The sequence below is a fragment of the Fundulus heteroclitus genome, chromosome 23 (assembly GCF_011125445.2).
Source record: "Fundulus heteroclitus isolate FHET01 chromosome 23, MU-UCD_Fhet_4.1, whole genome shotgun sequence".
Taxonomy (NCBI): Eukaryota; Metazoa; Chordata; class Actinopteri; order Cyprinodontiformes; family Fundulidae; genus Fundulus; species Fundulus heteroclitus.
Window position 1 is genome coordinate 26374761 of NC_046383.1, and position 19800 is coordinate 26394560.

General features: G+C 42.0%; 2 protein-coding genes across 3 annotated transcripts in view; both read right to left on the reverse strand.

The window, feature by feature from the left end:
* The window catches only part of n4bp3 (NEDD4 binding protein 3), a 36641-nt gene extending 25226 nt beyond the window's left edge, over positions 1 to 11415 (reverse strand). Inside the window, exon 1 of one of the 2 annotated variants that reach the window (XM_012865846.3) lies at positions 11172 to 11415. The gene's annotated coding sequence lies outside the window, so the exon portion shown is untranslated. Of the gene's footprint in view, positions 1 to 5497; positions 5597 to 11171 lie in introns of those variants that run through there. The other variant, XM_036127373.1, reaches the window with a different exon arrangement.
* Positions 11416 to 13801: 2386 nt separating this feature from the next.
* LOC105935845 (platelet-derived growth factor receptor-like protein) lies at positions 13802 to 18598 on the reverse strand. The gene is made up of 7 exons (XM_012876811.3): positions 18385 to 18598; positions 18054 to 18205; positions 17809 to 17948; positions 17560 to 17711; positions 15939 to 16232; positions 15427 to 15566; positions 13802 to 14232 (listed from the first exon to the last, which is right to left on the reverse strand). The coding sequence occupies exons 1-7, from the start codon at positions 18572 to 18574 to the stop codon at positions 14020 to 14022; spliced, it is 1281 nt and encodes a 426-aa protein (XP_012732265.3). The 5' UTR covers positions 18575 to 18598; the 3' UTR covers positions 13802 to 14019.
* Positions 18599 to 19800: the final 1202 nt, after the last annotated feature.

Here is a 19800-nt window from a genome sequence, read left to right on the forward strand (position 1 = left end):
AGTTGTCCTGTGATCAGGTTCTGTCACCTGGGCTGTGGATCTCTGCAGCTCCTCATGAGTTCTTCTCTGATTGTTGCTCTCTTTGCTCGGCCTGTCACTTCAGATGACCACGTCCTAGTTAGCCTGCAGTGTACAACACTGTTTTCAGGTGGCCTATTGAGGTCAAAGCTGGATATATTGTTTCTTAGGCTTCTTGATGTTCTATCTTGATGTTCTATCTTCTTTCCGGGGGCCTTAACAGTACAGCTGGCTTTATACTGAGATTACTTAAAAAAACGAGTGTTACATTTTTATCGATACAGAGCAATGATGACGCATTTCTCCCTTCCCATCTCTGTGACTGAACTCTTTTTCTCTGGTCGCAAAAGAAACTAGTAGTAAATCTTTAACCACTGTTTGATTTTTTTTTTCCCCTGCGTGACCTGAAAGAAGCATGGCCAGGTCACGTTCGTTGTCCCCGACCTTTAAAATCCCCGTACGGGTTTCACGGAAAAGCACACGATGTGACAGGGAACCAAAGCCCGGCTGAAGAGAACAGAGTCGATATAAATACAACGCTGCCCACTCACAGAGTGGGGCGTCGACTCCTGGCCTTTTGTTCTGCAACGCTACGAATCGTCCGACTAAAAGAAAAGAGACGAGGGCCGAATACGTCACGTGGACACACACAGTGTAAGGACTGCTGCCGATGTCTATAAAAAGGCAGGTGAGTGCAGGCGGTTCTCGAAGGAAGACGAACCCGATCAATAAAACGTGAGGACAGAACAGGGATGAGATCAGGTGGACACAACACGAATGAATGTTACCAAAACAAGACATTCCCCATGATAAGACAAGGATACAGTCAGCAGCACACAACAGCTTTTTGTGGGGGCTGTCTGACTGACTGGATAATATCTGAGGAAGGATGATGTTTATTGTGCCTCGTACACATTCAGATCTCTACCCTGTAAAGGACAAAGGGCACCTTCTGTCTCATACAGCTGAAAAACAACAACACTTCTGCAAACAGGTCAGATGACAGTGGCCTCACCACGGTATGAAACATTGTGTGTCTTGACAGGCTTTGTGATTCACAGAAATTAGTGTGCGGGCCACTTTCTTTAAACACACACACACACACACATATATATATATATATATATATATATATATATATATATATATATATATATATATATATATATATATATATATAGTATATAAATATAGATAGATAGATAGATGGCGTTTTTAATGCAGACAACCTTTAAACACAGAGAATGGATTCTGGTTATTTTACATTTTGCACTTTTTCCATAAGGTCTAAAGACATAATTCTGACCTGCCCCACTGTCTACAATGATTAAGAGACATTTTAAGTGAATAACAGCAATGCTCTTCTAAATGGAGAACGGCCCTCCTACTCAAACAGTCCCACGGCTCACTTACCCCCACCCTATGGCACTCCCTCACAGCCCTAACCTCATTGAGCACATAACCACACAATGAAAAAGAATTAAAAGGACTAAACAAAGAGCCAAAGATGTTGATCTGCTCCCTAAACTCCCACAAAACCCTTTGGACACCTAAAGATTTTATTTGCCTACACCACTGATGGTGATTAGCACCCGGTGGGGCTGCCCTACATTTGTCAAATAAGTTATCATCACAATATTAGTGTGTGTGCTAAAGCACTGTTAGGAATGCAATACTTGTTGGTTTTGTGCTGCAAGTGTCAGGATTTCAGGTTTCACATGCAAATAGTGTCTTTGGCCTTCTGGACAGAGCCTCCGAACGGACGATAACGCCCGAGCTGTTAAAGGTCACCGGAGGAGTTGGGCGCATCATAATAAGGACGAGAAAGAGAGGCGTGAGAAAAACGCAACCAATTTTGTCATCACGATAGTTTCCAATAGTATCATTATCGCAATAGTTCCAAGCATTTTATAAGGGTATTCTGATCAGTTGTTTTAATCCATCAATATGCCATACGTATGTGTTTTACAAGGCTATCCTGATATTGCTCTAAAGCATGTTATTTAGGGAAGGACATCCATAAACCCTTTATGTGCATTAGAATACAACTGAACCTTTTGTTTTTTGCTTATCCTACAGATTGTTTCAATGCTGTCTAGAAAAACTAAACTTTCAATTACTGTCATTTCCTTTGTTGAACTTGCATTTAAAACAGTCTATTGTGCTTTCCAGTACATAGACATTATGAACGTAGTTTTCAATAGGGCAGCACAGACTGATAGATGTAGCCTTCTACATACACCGAAGGAAAATTCAACCTGGCTTCAGAGTCAAGTAGATCTGTAAATCGTCTGCGTAGTAGTGGCCATATAAATGGACAAATAGAAGTGGGCCAAGAGTGGAGCCTTGCCTGTAAAAATGAGCCCTGGAACAGGTAAAATGATTAATCATGACAGAGAAAGTTATATCTGTCAAATAAACTGTGAACTGCTTCAGTGATGTGTGATGGATACCGACATAGTTCAATCAAGATAAGAGAACCGAATGATCCACTGAGTCAAAGGCTGCTGTGAAGTCAAACAAAACAAGAACTACAGGGAACTTCTAATTAACAGATATTTTTATCATTTTGCACTTTCAATAAAAGCGGCGTCTCTACAATTACCTGATATAAAGTATTTCAAAGATGCCACAGCGCTTTAAATAAGGTTGACGTTTATTTAAAAAACTTCAACCTTTCTAAAAACCTTGGGGGGAAAAAAAGAGGAATTAGAAATTGGTCTAAAACTAGATAAAACCGAGGGATCAAGGTGAGTTTTTTTTAAGAAGGGTCCTAACGGCAGCATGCTTACAACCAACTGGCCTGGTTCCTGAGCTAGGATTAAAGTTAATAAAGATCAGGAAAACATGGCCACGACTCTTTGATCAAACTTAACAGAAGACAGTAAAGAGGACAATTACTTGGTCTGGTATGCTGCTTTTTTTAAAAAGGCAAATACACTGATTCAAACCGTTCCAGTTCAACTGTTCAAGAGCAACGGAGCGAGATCCACAGTAGAAGATGAGCCAGTGATGTGTCTAACAAATGCCACTTTGTCTATAAAAAAAGGAAAGAAAATGATTACACATGGAGGCGGATGCATCAAGCAGAACAGGGGTTGATGGATTAATAACAGAGTTGATTGTCTTTTAAATAACACCCTTGGACCACGACTACTGTTAGAAATTACATCAGACAAAAACTGAAACGTTGCCTTTATCTCTTGTACTGAGGAAGATTGTCTCTTAATGCTTCCAGAGAGCCAGGCAGCTTGATCTTTTTCCTATTGTGCTCTGCTTTTCCACATTGTCTCGTGAACCCACGGGTGACATTCATTTTTAGGGGCCCAGCTCTGGGTTTGGTGGGCTTAAACCTAACGGGGGCAACTGAGTCCGGGACGTCATGAAAGCTCTCATAAAAAAAATTAAACGAGTTGTCCAGACTCCAGACCTTCAGAAGCATAAAGCTGAGAGTCCATGAGAGCAGCAGTGACGTTTCCAGCTGTTGCAGGTGTGTATGGTGGTAAAGGCCTGCCAGTAATGGCCAACTGACTGGAGAGGGCGCTTTGGAAGTGATTTTAATAGAAAATAAATGACCTGAGATAGCAGTCTGATAGACAGATAGACAACCTATGCGAGATACCAAGACCAACTCATCTCCTTGTGTCCGAGGAGAAGAGCTGGTCCGTATACTGAAAGTGTCAGGCCAAAAGAAGCCCAAAGCCTTGCAAAATTCAGAGGTCAGGGAGTCAGTAGAACAAATTAAAAAGTTGTAGGAGTAAGGAGGAGGAGGAGGAATCTGCTAAAGAGCAGCACACAACACAGGATGTGGGAGTTCGGTCCCAAACAGCTGCAATTTAAACGAGCAGCAGGTCATAGCAGGCCAAATCCTGCTTTTAAAAAGTGTCTTCATATGCAGCAGCAATACCTCCACCCCGTCCAGTCAAACCTGGGCAACTGAGAAAGGAACCGTTGAAGGGGGAAGAGCTCTGAAAATGGGCTGTTGTCACCCGATTTTGGCCGCCTCTCCGTCAACAAAAGGAAATCCAGAAAGAGAGAGTGGGGGGAAAAAAGGTAATTGAGGATAAAAGTTTTGTTAGTTATCTGCAATGAAACACAGCCACGGCGTCTGCAGATCCGTCACGTGCCGGTTGCCGTCTGAACAGACCGGTCGAAGCTGGCGGTAGCAATATTCCGCGCGGCGACGGACATAAAAGATCCTGAACAAAGAATCACAGGAAGTGTACCCCAAAGGATGAATTCATGAGAGCCCATAATCTCAGGAGTCATCAGCCTCTTTTGCCACGCGTTCGGCGGCGACGAGTGCTGCAAGGCAGCACAAGAGGACGCTGCGGACAGGAGGGCAGAGCGTCTAGGTGAGGTGGAAGTGTCTTCTATTGTCTGTAGAAGTCAGATATCGAAAGCTCCTCCACCGTTACATGGATGTTTAGAAGGGCCAGACAGACAGACACAATTAGAGGAGACGCTAGTTGTAGAAAAGGCCGAGACAAATCCAACAGCAACCGAAGCAGAGATTGACGGCCAGCCACATACAATGGCGCCATCTTGTTTGCATGTATATTTAAGTAAATGTGCATGGTATATATTGTTATATTATGTAAGGTTCTTTAACAGTGCATTGATTTTTACAGAATGACCGGATAAATAACCGTGCAATTTTCCTTCGAAAAAAACTATAATTTGATTTGTTTGCTTGTTTTTTCTTTAGAAACCAAAATTACACAAAAATGTGTTTAGTATAAATTGTGGGTTGTAAAAGGGTGCAAGTAGATTATTAAGTGGATTATTATCCTTTCAGACAACATTTGCTCCTTCTCCTTTGTTTGCTTCTTGCTTCCTCATAGCCGGATGCATCAAAGTAGATAAGGGTAGTGATTTTACAGCAACCTGATCAGGCCATGTCTGATCTTTAGTTTGAGTCCCAGATTCTGGTCAGAAACTTTAGTTTGTTCACAAATTAGTTGCTAACTTTTAAACAGTGAACTGATTGACTTGTATTACTTTCTGAGCTGAACATACAATATCGCTACGTCTTTGAGGTTTGATACGTACCTTGTAATTGGCCTGCTAATGCAGAAATATTGACACAGTGTTGATCACAATCTTGAGAATGAGGAAACGATGCTACTTGTGGATAATGATTAACTTGGGTGTGTTAATAGTCTGGAAATAACCTAGTTTAGGCTCGCAAGTTCACCCTGTGTCACAAAAATAGCCTATATGCAGCTCAGTGCCTTGCAGAGCAATTTAAAACCCTTGAGACATTTGCATTATGTATTGAGATATTTTTGTCACATTGGCAACAAAAACCTCAACGTATAAATTGGGATTTTAGGTGATAGTCGAAACACAAAATAGGGCATCAACTGCGACTGCAGAGATCGGGTGAGAGCATTGGTTGACAGGCAAACTATAAGTCATGCACTCCACGAATTAGGAGATGATGTGTAAGTGGTGAGAAGAGATAAAAATAAAATACCTGATAGTCCATTAATTAGGCATGAGATGGAAATTTTCCTTAATCATCTATCAGGAAAGTGGCTGAAGTCGTTGGTCGCCTTCTGGGGCGGTTTGCAAATACGCTACAACGTCTGCTGAGTTACTGACTATTATCCTAGCTTAGCGGCTTGGTGAAGACAACCATCCAGGAGACGTCACCGACACGTTAGGGGAGTGGTGACCTAGTGGTTAGAGCAGCGCGCTTGCGCTCTATGAAGACTCGATATGGGTCACCGAGTAAAACCCTTAGCACCAGAATGCTTTCCGGTCAACACACAGTGGCAGCCAGCTGCTCCGTATCAAATGCAGAGGACAAATTTCATTCAATTCAATTTACATGATGATCGATTGAAGAAAATACCTGACAAATTACTCCTAAAATGCACAAAGCAATTAGCCCAAATGATTAACGCTCACACATGTACCGCAATGTGGTACATGTGTGAGCGTACCACATTCGCTCACAAACCGCTCGCTCAAGTGCGAGCCACCAGAATTGACAAAGACACCTGGATAGGTGTCGAAACGTTTTAAGAAATACTGAGCAAAAGTCTGGTTGCCTCCGAGTTAAGCCTGCTTGCTGCTGTGATGACCCAGATAACTGAGAATTAGCACGGGCAATGTGGTACATATACCCCCACAACCGGCGTCTTATCCAGAACGCACCCCGACTTTTGCACAATGACCACTGGAGATAGACACACCCCCCCTTCCATGCACACACACACGACCCTGCACCGACAACTGGGTAAAGACGATGGATGGATGGATGGATGGATGGATGGATGGATGGATGGATGGATGGATGGATGGATGGATGGATGGATGGATGGATGGATGGATGGATGGATGGATGGATGGGCAGGTGGATGGCTATAACCACTCACGGATCCATTCATGTAAAAAAATAAATAAATAACAGATTTGAAAAAAAAAAATCCTCAACATATTTTGGTTAAAGTGAAATATTACTTTAATATTTTCTTGTCAAAGACATAAATATCTTCTTATAGGAGTTTTGTAATGCTCATGGAGCTTTAAGCCTCCAGCCACATGGCAATAACAGAGTCAATGTAGACCTGGGTGGCTTTCTCGTGCATGGATCAATCATGTGATTTGAGAGTGAGAACTGGTTTGAGCCAGTAATCTTACTGACCGGAATGTCAAACCAGATTTAGTTTGTCTGCTGTGTAACAGAAATGTTACCATACCGAGATTTCATATTAAAGGAGACAACACTCTCAGTAAACTACCTACAAACCATGGCCAGCCTGTGTGTACTGGCTGTAAAGCTTCTCCGCTATTGTATTCAGTTGGAAATTGGAAAGAAAGGAAAAGGTAGGAAATATATTTCCGGTTAGCCACAATCACTGTGGGGGGTAGCAAACATGTGGGAGACGTCTGGTCTTTTTGGCCTTTATGCAAAATGCTTTTTGTGGTGGAAAACTAGCTCTGCACATCTCACCTCAAACAGACCACCCCACAGCGAAACACAGTGATGGCAGAATCATGCCGTGAGTATTCCTTTCTCCAGCCAGGGCAGCGAAACTGGTTAAAGTGGAGATTGATGACCCTAAAGAACGAGCAATACCACCAGCCATAGCTACAATAAAATGGTTCAAATCCTGTATGGCATATAGCATGCTTATGTGCTAAATTGGCCTAGTCAAAGTCCAGACCAGTCCAATCCAATCGAGAATTCGGGGAAAATCTTGGAAACAAATGTACTAATTCAAGAGTGCAGAGAACAAATGCTCACCAATTATTTTGGAGGGGGGAAAAAATAAATAAATCTTGTATCCTTATCCTTCCACTACACAACTCTGTGCTACAGGAGTGGGTTTATCCCAACAAAACATTTTGCAGCTTGTTGTTAGCACTTGACAAAACATTAAAATTTCTAGGGGGGGATGAAATACTTTCCAACACACAGTTTTGTCCATTTGGACCGCTTCGTGACATTTCTCCTCGGTGATGCTGACAATAAATCAATACATGATGTTTGGAGCTGTGCGAGCTCAACGGCCTCATCGACAGCTGCACGCCTGGCCAGGTCCCTCGCTGGTTTACTTCCTGGCTGTAATCAGAGCGGCGGGCCGGCTCAGAGAGCGGATCGGGCTGGTCACGGGATGACTAAAAGGCAAAGAGTTTAAGCGTTGGACACCTTCTCCTTAGCGCCAGCAGGTCTGGCCAAAACTACATTACAGAGTCTATGAGAAGGGAGAGGGAGAGTAAGAGGGGGACAGCTAATGATTTAATGTAAACCAGACTTTAGAAGACAAAAAGCAATCAGCTAATGGCATGAAGGCTCTTTAGTGCTTGATTGGAAGGTGGACGTGAAGTTAGATGTCGGTCAAGGAGCACAGCGCTGTTACAAATGTGCCCTGCCCTCTCCACCATCTGTTAGATTGTGCAGGGTTCAACATGTCGTTGTTGGGTTTATTTATCTCACTGAGCCCAACATTTAGCAGGGCCATGTGCAGAATCTGCATTAAACAAAATGCGCAGCAGCGTGAACGCGGGCTTCAGTCAAAGATCACAGGGCTTGCCGGACCAGAGTTTGCGTGCTCTGATCTTTGGGCCAGGCAACGCTGAGCAAATGGTCGGCAGACAGCTGATGGTCAGCAGAATTAGCGTTTCATCAGCTGCCAGTGGGTGTGTGATAAGGACACACACAACCACTGACGCACACATGCTTAGGAGAGAGAGTCAAGCCCCGGAGGGCTGGAACAGCTGAGCGAAGACATCGCAGCAGCTTTCAGGCTGACTCCGCTGAGAGAAACGGACAGACTGGGCTCACACATCCATCCATCCTTCCATTATCTGTGGCCGCTTAGCCCTGCAGTCTCATGGGGGGTGGGGGTGCCTATCTGTGACTGACCAGCGACCTGTCCAGGGTGTAGCCCGCCTCTGGCCCGAGAACCGCTGGGCTAACACAGGGGAGGCATTCAGGTCTCAAATACTGTGGGTTTGCAGCAACACAAGAAAAAAGATTTGTTGGTAATAATTTCACATCTTGTGTGGTGAATTCATGATAAATCAATAAACTTTATTGAATAAATTGACAGACAAACCCGAAGATTATTTCCACAACTGGAACAACTTGTGAAGTCTAGACTTTAGGTGGCGGTTATTGCTTGTTTGAGGGCCATTTGAGTGTCCTCTCTTCAGCTTACGACTGAACTGATGCTCCTTTTTCTTTTCAATTCAGAATCAAGCCAAGTTTCATTTACAATACCAGAGACCATGTTGGTGAAGATTCTCAGTCATCCAGGTCATGGTTTTGGAATACCAAAGACCATGTTACACTGATAAGCTCACAACATCAGTCTACCACCACCATGCCGTCTGACTTTACAATGCCACTGCACTATAACCTGGTGTAATAACACTGTAATAACTGTGTAATAACTACTGTGCAATAACTATTTAATATACTGTGCAATAACCTGTGCAATAATCCTGTACAATAAGAGACTTCACCTATTTCAGTTATCCCACTTATTTTATTATTTGTTTTTATTTAACAAACCAGAAACCGCACTGTTTTCTTTTACCTGTTACCACTTTAATGTATGACCTTAAATCTATATGTCACCATAAATCTCTTATTTCTTTTTTCCCCCCCCGATACACTGTATATATACTTCATGCACCTTTTCCTCCTTTGTGCACCTTCTGTTGATAATAAGAGCCTATGTGACATGTGAATTTCTCCATTGTGAGATCAATAAAGTTTTATCTTATCTTATCTTATGTTGGAAAGATGATGTTGGATTTTTTTCCCATTTCCATTCATGAAAGGAATCCAAATAACTTTGATTCAAATTAAACTAATGTTAATGTTCTTAAACTTTACCTGTCTTCTTTTTTTAAATCTTGTCGTCTGAATTTATATGTTCACAAAAGTGTGTCCTGATTGGTTAATTCCTACAGGAAAGTGGCAGAAAGTTGCATAGTCTTTCCAAATGTTTTGGCACAGCTAAACTCATCTTAAAACGCCTTCTTAACACAAGCATACCAATAATTTATGTCATCTCTTCTCAGCTTGCTGCTATCTTACTGATGGGTCTGTTTTGTTTCTCCATCAAATTACAGCCAGCCTCCTTCTCTTGCCTCAGCTCGTCCTGGATCACACATACCGAGTTTCCAGCTAAACAGACTACAGGCGTAACATCCCAGGACAACTTTAGGACTTCTTATCTGTCGCTGTACTTTCTCAAACAAATAACCTCTCAATGCATGGCCAATCTGGCCTTAACGGGGAAAAGCGGCAATAGGAAAACGACAAGAAGATCGGCTAAAGGTTACCTGCTGGTCAGGCTGCATTAAAATGGAACCTTTTGGCCTACATGTAAAATGCCATATTTGGCAGAAAAAGACTTTAAATCTGCAGTTTTCACAGATCCTCTCCATCTAACCTTGACAGAGGATGAGCTATTTTAGAAAACAGAAGAATGGTCCCAAAATCTTTCTCTTGGCCGGCGGAGACATACAACTGACTTGCAAGTGTAAGTATTTGTCCAAAACGTTAAAAAAAACGTGTGTAATTTTCCATCCACTCCCCAATTATGCTCAACTTTATGTTTGTATGTCACGTAAAAATCCCACTAAAACACAATAATGTTTGTGGCTGAATTGTGACAAAAATGTGAAAGAAGGGGTATGAAAACCTTCGCTTGGCACGTCCGACTCTTAAGAACTGGCTTACACTTTAAGTGCAACGTCTATTTAAATGAGTGTGACACGTTAAGTTGTCAGAGGTGTTAGAAGAAGAGGCGTTGTGTAGAGAGTGATGCACAGCTGAAAGTGTTGAACATAAATATCAGCGGCGGAAAGATGTCAAAAACGACCAATATCAAAGAAGTTGCTGTTTTTTTTTTTAAAAAAAAAGAAAAAACAGTTCTTCAGAACATTAACAGCCCCCGCTCAGTTATGATGTGCCAATCTCACCTCCCGTCCATCCATGGCATCTGTGATGTGAGGTGGATGTGGTGGTAAAAGCGCATTCCTGCGGCGTGACTTTAAACCCAAAGCAATATTTAAGCTGTCGCTGTGATTGCAGTGCCGTAATAAGCACTCCCTCACAGTCAGGAGTATCGTCTGACAATCAGCACCTCTGAGCTTCTCCACTCCTAAATTATAGGAGCCCATTCGCCAACAAGTGGCTGCAGACCCGTTGTCACCGTACGTCAGCAGGCGTCCTCGTCCGCTGCGCTCAAAGGAGTCTTCCCGCAACGCTCCAAGAGTCCTCAGGTCAGAGGTCACCTGTGGCCTCTGGTCTCCAGGACGACAGCCTGGCAGTCCCGGGGACCCTCTCCCCCCCACACACAAATCCCAAGAAGCGGCTTTTGTCCCCAAACTCTCCAAAGTGCAACTAAAGGAGTGCAAGTTTCAGGCCAAACATTTACAGCCAAACTCCCCCAGGAGCTGCAGAGTGACCCGGGCTCATAACCAAACCTGAATGGTTTTATATCTCTATCAGATAAACATGTTTGACACACCTTCACCGTTATTATGATTTCAAAAACACCCTGTCCTCCCAACAGCGCCGCTGTGATCATGGTAAAAACTTGCTTACCCCCCCCAGACACCAAGCAGCAGCAGGCCCTCTGCTGCAGAGCTGCATGTGGAGGGAGATCAGCAGAACTCACCATGCTCTCTGTGCAGGACATCTCCTTGATCAACACCGGCACTCTGCTGCAGTTTTCTCTGCTCACTGCTTGCAGAACACAAACTCAGAGCAAAGCGGGGGCCGCGGCAGGATAGTTCCCTCCCCTCCTCCGCCGGACTTCAGGAGCAAACAGCGGACTGCGAGCACAGCCTGTGTGCCGAGAGGAAAGGGTAGCAGGCTGGGACTGTTTCTTTTCCCTCCCGGAGGTTTGAAAAGAGGAGAGCGAGAAAAAAAAAACAGAGAGAGAGAGAGAGAGAGAGAGAGAGAGAGAGAGAGAGAGAGGGAAAGGGAAAGTCTGCCTTCTCCCGTTAACTGCGCAGACACGCTCAGAAATAAGCGGAGCTACAGCGACATCTATCGACCGGGAAAGATAGTGCACAGAGTTAGTTACTGCAAGGCTACGTTTTTAGACTCAGAGCCAGCTTTATGGGCCAACACATTGTCTGCACAAACAAGGAATTTGACTTCGGTTTTAAACATTCACGGCGAGCAAATATAATAGAAATAAGAATAAAAGCAGTATAGCCATTGTTTATATGTAACGAAAAGGAAAGGAAGAATATATATATATATATATATATATATATATATATATATATATATATATATATATATATATATATTATTTTTTGTTACATATAAACAATGGCTATACTCCTTTTATACTTATTTCTATTTCCTTATATATATATATATATATATATATATATATATATATATATATATATATATATATATATATATATATATATATATATATATATATATATATTTACACACATAAATAAACTGTGTGCCCTGCGAAAGACTGGTGACCTGTCCAGGTTGTATCCCGCCTCTCACCCATAGACAGCTGGAAATAGGCACCAGCACCCCTCGCAACCCCACAAGGGATAGACGTGTTAGATAATGGATGGATGGATGGATGGATATATTGTGTTCATTGTGTTCATCGTAGAAACAGTCTGTGGGAAGTAACTGTCTCTGTAAAGGTTTTTTTGTAGGCAGTACTATGTGTGACCGGTAAACTTCTGCGTTGTATGTGACGATCAGAAGAGCCACGAGACACCCGGAATATGTTTGGAGGCGCGCTCCGTTTATTAGACCTGACAATCAAAATATGCTATCATTAGCACATAGCATGTGCCACAGATCTCCAGCCCAATCTATGTGAAATAAAGTTATGTTTCATGAAGATTGCACATTGTGGTCATAGCAGAGTTAAGCAGTTGGCACCATTCAAAGGCCTATCATTGATAAAGAGAAGGAAAATAAACATTTGGACAATAGAAATAAAAGGATTGCAGTGGCTTGTGAAACAAATAAAAAAAGGGAAGAGGAAAAGGAAAACATAGAATTTATGGTGGTCCTAGAGAACACAGGACAAAAGAAGCAGAAAGTGGGACATAGCTGGAGGATCAAATCCCCAATACAAGAGACACACAGGAACGGAACAGTCAGGTATGAACAACCAATTACATTAAATAGCCACATTTTGAAGCTGGGGGGACCCTCACATCTCCAGAGATTTGTTAAAGTTCTCATTCAAGATGGGGACCGGTTGGTCAGGGCAAGCTTTCAGGCAGAAAGGGGAAATACCGTCAAGTCAAGGAGTCTTTAGACGCTGAAAGAGCCTATCTTTCACCATCCCAGATAAGGTTTTCACTTATAAGTTGTTTAATTAACACGAAATCCACTGTTATATTGTTATATGTTAGATAAATATGGCTTCTTTGCAATAAAAATTAAATAAAACATAACAATTGCATGTGCTTGATGCATTTGACCAAGAGTAAAAATGAAATCACGATTCACTGATTCAACCAGTTACACTGCGCATTAAATGTTTTCCCGGCTCAGAAACAAGTAGCAGAAACGAATACGGCATTTATAAATTATATCTCTGTGAACAATTTTTGAAACTATATGCTGTATCTGTACAACTAGTGTATTTGCCAACTTGTCTTTTGTCTTTGCTGTTTGGGCCCTAAAACCAGAAGACGATTCTTAGCAGTTTAAAAAAAAAAAAATCCCTTATTGATATTGGGTGAGTCATTCATTTTCCAGAATACAATTTGAACTGCTAAAAAAGTAAACTTCAAAATTACTTTTTGGGATCGTATTCAAGTAAAAGGTTTTACGGCATAAATTTGGCTCTCTTTCAGTTAAAAAAATGGGGTCACCTCTATTCATTTCTAACGAAAACTGTATTTATAAGTGGAAAGGCAAATATTTTGAAGCTGCATTGTAATGACTAAAAATGAATTCAGGTTTGTTGGATTTTATGATTAAATGCTTAAGTTAAACTTTAATTAACCTTAATAATCATTCAGTTATGGACATAAATGTTTAATTTGAACATTTTCTGTGTAATAATCTAAAATAAGACATGTTCCAAGATCAACCTAAATGTGTACATAGGTAGTAAAATGTTGATCTGGATTCGTGTTGATGTATGAAATAGCCTCTCAGTGTTTCATACAAGCTCAACCAACTTCAGTGTCAAAAAGTTTCAGAAATGATCACCCATCTTGACACGAGAACAGCTGATTTTTTTTTTTTTTACTTTTCTGTTCTAAATTTTATACATATTAGAGAAATGGACACAGATCTTTTTGGTAAACCTTTATTATCCACCCTTGAACAACTAACATTCATGTTGATATACTCTTGCCTTGTTGCAGAATGATTTCATCATCCCACATCCAAAAAAGGACACCATGGTTGTTTATTGGTCTGTTTTTGAAGGGTTTACTCCTCTTCCTATAAAAGACTGCTCTGATCCACCTCCTGTGTCTTTCCCCTCAGTGATGCCGGGTTGCTGGGCGTCACACTAGCAGTTTCCTAGCTTTGGCTTTGGGGACCACTTTGACGGTGGTGGACACCGACTTGGCTCCCTGGAGGTTCTGGGCAGTGCAGGTGTACGTCCCCTGGTCCACGTCCCTCACCTCATCCACCTGGAGAACGGACTGAAAGTGCTGCCGAGACGCTTCTCCGCTGACTGGGCTCATGGTCTCCTCTGTGTACAGAGGCCTCCCGATCTGTAACCAGGACAGAAACGCCATTAAGCAGGAACCATGAACAGGTTTGCCATCAAACTGAGTTAAAGGTACTCCACAGGGCAAATTATGGTGTAGCTAAAATGAGATGCACCAAGAGATGAGTTGTTAGGATGATCAGATCCATGAAAGTTTTTTTTTAGCTCAAATTAAATTTATTTTATCACGTAGTGAAGAATAAAGATTTTATAGGATTTCATAAGAAATACATCACATTTTTGTGATCAGTCATAAGTGACAGTATTGTTCACTCTGGACGCTCTTATTCCAACATTTTAATGTTCTCATCTTCGTGCTCCGACATGCAGGAAAAATACAAAAATCAATCCAAAATACTGCCTGAATTGTTGAAAAAGGTTGCCCTTGGAAGGTATTTCAATCATGCTCTTTATGACCTTATATTTATGACGGTGTTCTTGGACACAATAGTAAGGGTCCCTTGCATGGGTAATAATGGATAGTGCACATTCTCAGGACAAATTATTTTCTCTTGAACAATTCTTCTGTTTCAGTCTTCCCTTGACCTGTTTCTTTGACACATATTGCTTCTTTCCTGCACTTCCTGTCACAAAGACATGAGAGCAAGCCCCACAGTCTTGCTCTCATTGTGCATCATGATGCCTTAACACCAATCTGCTACAACTGCAAGCTCTGCACTGGTGGCAACATAACCCTGCGGCGCACACCCCAAGAGAATATAGCCCTGGCATTTGCTGAACCTCCTTTGATGTTAGAAAACCTTCTTCTGCGCTACTGATTAAAATTTTTTTCTTCAAGTGTAATATTCTTGTCACTAATTTCCTTCTTTATGATTCAATTTTAGAGTAAAGTGCAAATGGTTGCTTTTCTTCGGAGGTAACCAAAGTTAACCAACGAAGACAGTACTTTCAATGGGAACATCTACCCCTGTTTTACAGCAACCAGTATATAAATTCATGATTGCGCTTTCATTGTTTCACTGGTATTATGATATTCTGAGGCTAAAATGAAGGTACCTCGCGAAAATACAGGTGAAATAGTGTCTAATTTAAAGGCAACGTTTTAAGCTCGTGCAGCAATTCAGAGGGAAATATGGTTCTGATTCATTTGCACAAGAATCTAGAAATAATATGACCTAATCACAAAGCAGCAACATTTTTGTGGTTATTGTAAAGCATTTACAGCCGATCTGCTGACCTGCTGTCCTGGATATTCCCAGCTGAACTCTACGACAACGTCTCGTTCTCCCACTGCAGAGCAGGTGACATGCAGGTTGTCTCCTACAGCCACGGAGCTCGATGATGCCTGGATCACTGGAGCTGGAGGAGCCATAGGATCTAATGGTAGGGACAGAAAAAATTACAATTTTCTCACATCAACATCATATCAGAATCCAGCCTTTTTTTTTTCCCCCAGTGAGACTAAATGTTTTACTTTGAATATAATTTCTGACCAGTCCATGCTGTTGTATATGATCCAAAAGAGGTAAAAGTCAGTACAGAGGTGTAAGATTAGAAACCCTGACATCTGTGCCAGTTTGGTTTGTTTAAAGCTGAAGAATGGATGGAAAATGAGCTACGGTTGAACCATTTTGGAGTATCTGACCATTGTCGTACAGCGATTAAATATCCAAAGTGAAACGTCAGAGCTGATGCAGATCCCTGCACCTTTTAAACACAAGCTGACATGAAGTCATCAGCGGCGCTCACAGTTTACGTAGATGAGGATGTACTTGGTGGAGCTCTGCATCAGGTTTCCCAGAGTAGCCACGCAGTGCAGCACTCCGGCGTGACGAGGCTGCGGCCGATGGATGGTGAAGCCCTTCCTGTAGTTGAAGGAGATCTCCGTCCCGTCCACTTCCACCTCCCCCGGCGGGAACTCCCGGTGCAGAGCAACTTTTGCCTCCGGCGACGTCACCTGGCAGGGGAGGACCGCTGGCCAGTTGCTTCTCAGCTGGAGGATTTCATAGTGGCTCGACGATGGAACGAATAGTTCCCGAGGGTCTGGATTGGGCATTAAAAGATGTGAGAGGTTGATGATAAGATGAATTGAACACACTTGAAAAAAATCCATCAACACAGTGACCCTCCACCCTTATTAGCACCTCTGACGTTTGATGCTCTTTCACTGCAGTAGCGCAAAACACTGCAGGGTTAAGAAAACAACCTTTAATTGGAGAACATTGACGTAGCCTGCAACTTATAGCGAGTCCTCTCTTATACTCTCTGCTCCTCTGCTCACCTCACTTGTTTTCCATAACATTTAGGTCCAGGGACGGAGATGGTCCGAGTACGTTAATCATTATCCTGCTGAAAAACATTATGATGAACTATTTTCACCTTTCTGGAAGAGAGCCACCGATTTTTTTTCATGTCCTGGTATTTAAAAAGGTTTCTGTTTCCACACATTTTAACAAGATTCCCTAAAACCTTAGAAGAAAAACAGGCCCCAAGCATCACACATCCTCCACCATACTCAATAGTTAGCAGTCATCCTGAGGTACTTTCTTTCCATTGTCCTCCTTGAATGTGGCCAAAAGCTAAATCCTACTCTTGTCTACCCAAAGCACATTGTTTTAGTTAAAGTCCCAGTGAAGTTCACCATCCTCCACAGGTTTACGCCTGTGACTGTAGGACAGAAGATGCCCTCTTCCTGGCATCTCTCCCAGACAACCATTTGGGACGTAGAAAGCATCTGATGGCTGCTATGGAGACTTGGTATCCTCAGGATGCCATCCTTTGCTGGAGTTATGTAACAGTGAATTTGGGAGATTGCTTTACTTAGCTGTCACAATTCAAGTAGTCATTTATAAAAAATCGTCTCTCTGACTGCTGCGTTTTGGCAGTTTCAGGCACGTAGCACTTTCTTTGCAGCATTTCCTCAACCTATGAAGATCTGCATACACTTACTGTTGTTGAATGGCATGTTCTCTTTCCTGTTTCGAAGAGTGGCTGAGGGGAATGGGCCTTTGTTTCACACCATATTCACAATCCAGGGAGACAAACACTTAATGGGTTAATGATTCGAAGTTCAAGATCCATTCGCAAAAGTGAAGAACTACTTCACTTGCATGTATGTAACAATTATCAGGGGTGTCAGTAAGTGTTGGACTTGTGATTTAAGGGGTTGTTATTTCTTTCTGCTGAATAAATATTCTCAAATGAAAGGTTAAACGTCGTAAAAGTTCTCAAATTGAAGTTTGAGTCTTTCAAACACATTTTCTTGCACGGATCATGGCACGGCAATCAAAGACGGATTTATTTCCAGGATCTTTAGACATATTTAACAGGGCAGCTTCTTAATCTCAGTGAAAATCCATTTCCGCCGTACCTGGAAAGAAGATGAAGACGCTGATCGCTTTGCTGTACTCCCTCCTGCAGTCTCTGTCTTCACAGTACATTGGATAGCAGCTGTACTCCCCTGTGTCTGCCACAGTTGTGTTGACTAAGGTCAGGAGGCCGAATCGCTCCTGCTGGACGATCCTGCCGATTGAAAACAGAGACGTTAGGAATGAACCGAAAGCACGTCTCCAATTGCACCGTCATGATCATGCATAGCGCTAATGAAGAGGTTTCTTACATAAGCCTTCCTTCATCCTCCTCCACGTAAGGGGGGACGCTCCACTCCACAGGTTTGCCCCTGCACCTCAGGCTCAGCGTGTCTCCTGCCTGCACACTTAAGGTCTCTCCCACCTTCTTAAACACACCTCTGCCAAGAACCTTAATGCAGTGAATACATAGTAGGGATTTTTTTGTTTTAAAAAAGGAGAAGTTTAACAGCATAAGAAATCTGTACACTGCGATCAGTAAGTTATTGTTTCCTACCTGTGTGAGCAATGTCTTGGTCTGAGCTGCAGCTGTAGGCTTGATCTTTGGTTTAAGCGTCTCAGCTCTGTGCCTTTTAGCTGCTGCTCTGCCATGTTTGGGTTCCTTTGGCGCGGACGTCCTTCCAGGAGTCGTTCTCTCTTGTTTGGCATCTTTTTTAACAGTGAAAAACACGGGGCACAGACGAAATGAACACAGATCCAACCTGTGTTCTGGATGTCATGAATGCATTGTTTAAAATTAAACCATGGCAAGCTTTTAAAGCGAGCCAGCAGAAATGTTGCATTCTTGGCGTTTCCAGAAAAACGCATGTTTACAGAAGCCCGCTTACCCAACTCAAGGATTGCAGCGCAAACAAGGAGAAGGCTCAGCAACAGCCTCCACTTCGACTCAGATGGCTTCGGCAAAGGCATGATTGAGTTGTTGATGAGCAAAGTGGTGCGTGAATTCAGGTCAGCATGTAGAAACCTCTGCACCACAGGAATAGGGTAGAAGACAAGAGAGGAGGGGAGCAAAACCATTCAAATTCCTTGGACTGAGAGCGGAGCATTAGTACCACAAATTCCTCAGGATTCCCTGGACCAATAAGGGCCCAGAGACTGTTTGTCTAGCTGCTGGGCTGGAAGAGTGCAATGGCAGCACAAACGCTGCCCAGAGGAGTGACTGTGGGTACACGGCTAAAAACATTGGTACTTAACTTCAGTTAGTTTTTTAAATAAATCATTAGATCCCTCTAACATGGAAGTAATGTTTTTTTTTATTGTGTTTTGAACATATAATTCATTATTTTTGATTGCTATAATTAAAGCGTTAATCCAACTGGTCTTGAAACTTGAAAAAGTCTGATGGGGTTCTTGTGTCCGCAGCGCCACGCTTCACGCGGCACATTTTCACACATGGTAGCCTGTTTAATTTCAGCTGACAAAGTGTAATAGACGGTCGCTTCACAAACAACAAAGCTACTAAATAAGGAATAGGCAAAAGCTAAAGCACCAATTTATAGGTCTAACAGAGATGCTGCCAGACGAAAAAAGGAACAAACAAACAAAGTTTCACCCACAAGACATATCTTCACCAACAGACTTTACATTAATTAATTATTCAATGCACAGATTACTTGAAGACTTCTTGGATCCATTTATTATATTTATTAATTTATCTATTATAAATATTACCCTATATCTGGTTTAATGTTCTCACACATACGTTTGGTTTAAAAAAAAAAAACTATTTTAAATTCAACATCATTCTGTGATACTTCAAAAGGTCCCTATTACAGCCAAACGGCATAAATTTAGCCTGATCCGTGAAGACGTATTGATATTAAATCATTTTTACCATGATTTTTAGCAACTCTACCCTTAAAAAAACGTACTTAAGTCATCTGTAAACATTGTAAGTTTTATCCATCTTTGTTTGAACATCATTTAAGCATCAACTTCTTCCCAGTATTAACCTTGTGGAACCCCACAAGTTTCTTTTTTCGCTGGTTTTTGTTTTATCCCCTGAAACTGTTTATGAGTCAGTGGTTTGAAACACCTTAAACTACCAATTACATGCATTTTTAAACAAGTTGCAAATGACCAATAACCTCTTTCTTAACAACAACTACAGCTAGATTTTCCACAGCTTCCATCACACGTAAATATCTTGACTCATTTATTGGGCCATATCGAGGGTCACCGAGCAAACAATAGTTCTTCAAATGGTTATCGAGTGATTTTGAACAAAACTACGGAAACAATCA